This window comes from Belonocnema kinseyi, chromosome 6, assembly GCF_010883055.1.
Source record: "Belonocnema kinseyi isolate 2016_QV_RU_SX_M_011 chromosome 6, B_treatae_v1, whole genome shotgun sequence".
NCBI lineage: Eukaryota > Metazoa > Arthropoda > Insecta > Hymenoptera > Cynipidae > Belonocnema > Belonocnema kinseyi.
Genome location: NC_046662.1, coordinates 106,364,714 through 106,370,267, shown reverse-complemented (window position 1 = coordinate 106,370,267; position 5,554 = coordinate 106,364,714). Strand labels below are relative to the sequence as shown.

At 37.3% G+C, this 5,554-nt stretch overlaps 1 protein-coding gene across 1 annotated transcript in view; it reads right to left on the bottom strand.

Annotated features, from left to right (window-relative positions):
- LOC117175537 overlaps positions 1-3,121 on the bottom strand; it is a 458,677-nt gene extending 455,556 nt beyond the window's left edge. Inside the window, exon 1 of the mRNA XM_033365245.1 lies at positions 3,052-3,121. Within this exon, the coding sequence (XP_033221136.1) occupies positions 3,052-3,121 (70 nt within the window). The remainder of the gene's footprint in view (positions 1-3,051) is intronic.
- Between the last annotated feature and the right edge of the window lie 2,433 nt (positions 3,122-5,554).

Here is a 5,554-nt window from a genome sequence, read left to right as displayed (position 1 = left end):
AAATATCTCGTAAACGGGTTTTTTTCTCACCAAATTTGGTACATATTATCTTGAACATGTGTACTTTCATCTCAAATTTTTTCAAAATTACTTTTTTTTTGCAAAGTGGTGAACTAAAATATCTCAAAAAAGGTGGTTTTTTTACTTATGCTCCAGGTATACCATTTTTAAGGTGAAAAAAAAACAATGAGAAACGCGATATTATTATTCAATTTGATATTTTTGGTGTTGCTGGCAATAAATGAACTACTAAAATGCTAAATTTCAAAATGGCGGCCGGAACATAAATTTTTTAATTTGTGTATAATGTTCGTTTTAATATCGTAATATCGTTTTAATGTTGGTTTCAAAAACTTATTTTCAATAATACTTATTATTATTTTAAAAATATCAATAGCGAGTCTAGTGTAGCGGATAAAAGAACGTTGCCATTACTTTTGCAAAAATTAATTTGTGTGAACAAATTATTGTGTTATTAACAAATTTTGCAAACCAAATATGAGAATCATATTCAATAGAAAAACTTACATCCGGAATGGTTCTTTTATGTCTTAAATTGAGCTTTTTAATAAAAAAATTAATAAATAATTAATTAATTTTTTAATTTAATAAAACTGTTCATGTTCTTAGAAAGGCAAAGAAAATACAAATACCACATCAATTATTTAAGGGATTTGTGAGTACGCTTAATCCAAACATGCGATTAGTTTTGTAAAATGAGTTTTTTTAAACAATTTGTTTCAGAAAATTCTTTAAACAAATTAATTTTGCAAAAGTAATCGCAAATTCTAAATCAGCGATGCCTCAAACCCTTAAAACTATATCTGGTTTATATAGTTCGTGGTTAAAAAATCTTATGGTCACAGAAGAGTTTAAAAGAAAGAGTTGGCGCTGGCCTTGTTATTATACAACATTTCTTTATCCGCCATATTGGACTCGCTATTAATATTTTAAAAACAATAATAATAATAAGGATTGTTGAAAATAGGTTTGTAAAACGAACATTAAAACGATATTACGATATTAAAACGAACATTACATACAAATTAAAAATTTTGTGTTTTGGCTGCCATTTTGAATTGTCTAATTTGAAATCTAGCATTTTAGTAGTTTATTTGTTGCCAGCAACACCAAAAATATCAAATCGAATGATAATATCCGGTTTCTCATGGTTTTTTTCACGTTAAAAATGGTATAGCTGAAGAGCATAATAAGAAACCACGTTTTTTGAGATATTTTAATCCGCCATTTCGCAACAACAAAAAAAATAATTCTCAAAAAATTTCAGTTGAAAGTACACATGCTAAAGATAATCTGTGTTAAATTTGGTGAAAAAAGTAACCCGTTTGCGAAATATTTAGGTGGCCCGATTGACATAGAATTGTCGATATATATAACCGCGGGCAGGAATCTAATAGAGGAAGAGCGATGCTTCAGAACCCGGAGAAACATAAACATCGAGGTTTCTCTCAAAAGTAAAAATTTGGCTGAACTGGATAAACAACTTCATAGAGTTTTTCTCGAACAGTTCGACTTCTAGACTATCAGATGTAGTGTGTAAAATGCAGCGAGAGCCTTATAGGATGCAAAACATAAAACAAAACCAACGGCTCATCGTGACACTAAAAGACGAGTGCATCAACTCATCCTAAAGATAGGCTCGACAAGGCAGCACGCATCGCGCATTTAGTTTGTGATTTACTACATAACGTCTGGCAGGAATTTAATTGCTATGGTTACGCAGTTCACGCGCGAACTGCGGATTTCGCAATATCACACTCAAGAAGTCTAAGCTCGCTTGATCCTCTAATTCGGGTTTCTCTAACTAATGTGTAATGTCGACGTTTCTCCACACCAAATCAGTCTGCTGTTTTATCTTCATTACTAGATCTTTAGAGACTAAAAGTTTATTTCTGATGACCTACATCTTAATTATAAGGGTTTCCACTAAACCCTTCTGTATGTTAGACTACTTCGGAGAAAACTTCGTCCTAAAGTTGTATCCTTTTTCGCTTTTGGCTTCATACTTCGCTCTTCCGTAGTAGAGACATTCCAATTCCCATTTAATTTTTGTATCCCTCTTGATGCTCTCCCACGGAATTTCTGTTGTCGTGTTTGGCTACATAATGTTACCACTAGCCAAAAAAGCTTCGGCAGGCGTTTTAAAATAAGTAAAAAACTGTACAATAAAAATGATAGGTTTTGTTGTTCCTTTTTTCCTCTCCTCTTCGTTTTCTGTCTGCCTACCATAAAAAGCCCTATCATTAGCAATTCTACAGTCAACATTTCCACCTAAGATATATGGGGAAAGCTCAAGCCCTACCGCGACGTCAACAAGAGAACACCTTCGGTAGGTTCTTATTATCACTATCATCATAATTAATGTGTCCGGCTTAAGATGGTTATGGCTCATTATGTCGAAAGTATTTTTGGTGGAAGTTGGACTTATTTACCATTCAGTATTATTATTCATTTATTTTGTAAAAAGTTGTAGGGTGCTGAAGTTATGAACTGGGTTCTTAATGGAAACCATTCCCGACACAAACGGATCGTGTATGTCTTCCACTTCTGCACCTTAAGACCCAGAAGGTAAGCAAGGGCAAAAAATTTACGGTAGATGACATCGGGCAACAATCTTCTTGCGGGTCCGGTCTCCAGCCGGGGATGACCTTTTGTGCCTGATAGGACAGCTCAAGATAACGGTTTCGCCGCCGGATACTTTTTTAGAGCTACAAATTCTTGTAGAATGCTACCTTAAGAGGAAGATAATGAGAAATTCCAGTACATATTACACTGTTCGTTCTTCATAACGTACTCCAGTTGTCCCTGGGCATATGGTAATACGGGAATTAGAGCGTAATTATAGAAGAGCCGAAGATTGAAATACAATAATTCAAGAAGCGCATTATATGTTCCTAGGTAACATGATCAGCATACCACTACCCTCTTTATCTCGAGTGAGATATATTTGAGATACGAAAGATCTAGGATGATGACTACGATGGATGTTCATCATCTACCGTGGTCTTCAGTCAAGTTGCTTCAACTCACCGACATTCCATTTCACTGCACTAAACGTTTTCAGCCGTATAGGAACGGCCTGCACATTAGTCACCTTCATCTTATTCCTACCAGCTTATTCGGGAACAAAATATGCAGATGTATTTCCATTAACAAGATGTGGAATGAAATTTTCATCAGCAGTTGAAAATCCTGATCGTCACACGATGATATAGTTCCTAGTCTTCCTTTGTTTAAGTGGTCTCATACACACCTGTTCACACCAAAGTTCATGCTAAACGCTTCAGGGTATTTATTTACAGCCTCCACAAGAATAGTAAAATCCTCTTTCACAGAGGCAAAGAGTTGCAGGCCGTTCATGTACAACGTGGTTGACCTTGTTCTATCATCTGTTGAGTGAACCACATACGTATTCAGAACAATAACCAACCGAGCCATAGAGACTCTAAACACTCTTATGTATTATAACGATGGACTACATTCCACTCACAGGTACTCACGGCATGGTAGTTTGATACTGAGCATGGTCGCGAAATACAGTAAATGATTATTAGATTCGTTGATGTTAATCGTTGTTTCGCAACTTTATATTCTGCTTGCGCATTCGTCATAATTCACAAGTATATACACTGGAGAACCCGTCAATAGGGATTGAGCATGTCTACTGGGGACAGAAAAGCACAACTTCACACACGCATACGACCATACACATATACAAAAAATTTCATCAATTGAAAATCAAGTATTATAAAACTGTTTATCACAATAATCTGCTTTGTACGCGGCATGGCCACAAAAGTATATTTGAACTGCTATCATTGGTCATGCCCAGAAAACTCCGGAAGATGTAGCAGGCGTTCAGCAATACTGCTTCTGAAGTAGATGTAGCGAGTTTCGAGCTCCCAGATCTTTCAAGATGGTGATCTCTTTTACTCACAACACGGTCAGAATTTCCTGCTTCAGCTTCAAATATTTCTGGATCTTCGCAGTATATCGGAGCCTAATGTTATTGTTTAGGGTAACGGTTATGTCTATTATTCTCACTTTTAAGCACGTTTATTGAAACAAAGGACATCTTCACGATTGTGCCTGACTAGATCGTCAGTCAGAATAGGCCTGTCCCAGCAACGGAGATGGTGTTTCTTCTCTAATATTTTAACTGTGCTATATTTGTGGTATGGCTTGAATATACGTAGTAAACCAGTATTTAGGACAATTTTCTAGTTTTCTATACCTTGAAACGGGTTTAGAAGCATCAGTATCCACGCAAGGAAGATCTCATGTTAGGAAGTGCTGCTGGTGCAGCTGTTTACCGTGCCACTGAAGAGCTAGCTATTCAGCGTTGAGATATCCAATGTTCTAAAAATTAACAGCCGCCAGTCTACAGCTACCCTATCATGGTGCATTCGATGCACCCAGACAGTAGAATCAGACTAAGGCCACCTAAAAAATCCATCTCAAGCGCCTTCCTAATTTCATATTGGAGCAGACCCGTCGCCTGTTATATGCCAAAATACCGGTGAGATTATTCCTCAGATATAGGCCTAATTCAGATTTGCAGTCGTCCAGTATCAGTGGAAAATTGATCTCTTCACGAAACAAATGCAGCTTTCTGCATTTCCAAAAATCAAAGACATCCTGATGTCACAGGATAACAGCAGCAAGATATTAAGTAGGATGTTCATTTTCAACGCTGAGCTTGCATAAAGTTTTATATCGTCCATGGACAGAAGACAAGGCAGTTGAAACACAGCAACACCTATTTTAGTTTTGAATCCATGGGAAGTGTTTTTGAATGTCCATCTTAGTGGCTTCAATGCTGAGCAAAACCACAGTACACTGAATGATCGGCAGTGCGCAGTCAGATTTTATATGTCTTGAGGACCTTAAGTTAGGCAATGTCGATGTCAATGCTAATGTAAGCCATGTGCGAATTGAATTGGCAGTGTGTCCCATGCAACACGATTACACTGTCAATCGTGACTTGGTCCTGGCAACCTATGAGTACGCCAGATAATCGACCAATACCTGGCCATTTCCTCGGCCCAAGGCGGTTCAAAATAATTTTGAGTCTTGTTCTTTCTATCTGCAAGTACGCGATAGGAACCTCTTTGATCTGCCAAAAAATTTCTGTTTTCAGTACTTGTCGCTGTCGCTCTCTTTAGTCTTCGCAGTTGTGACCTTCGCAGTATCTGAGACCAATTGCCCGTTTAAAGTTGGTGCAACCGTCCAAGTTTTGCTCTTATTTTACTAATGTCCCCTTCAAATTAAAACTTCCATAGAAGGTCTGGCCTGTTTCCTGGGTATAGTAGTAATCCTGCTGCAAGATTAGAGGCAGTATCTCGGCGTTCAGGCGGCCAATAAACCGGATAAAGTCTTTGTTAACTCTACATTTCGGCAGACCGTTTATCATTAATGGTCCTTGATCTGTGAACACTAGGATGCAATACAACGGGTATATTAACCTGCTCTTCCATCGCTTCTGCATAGTGCACTACCTGTGCTGCTTCTTGTTTTGCACTTGTTTTTCGTT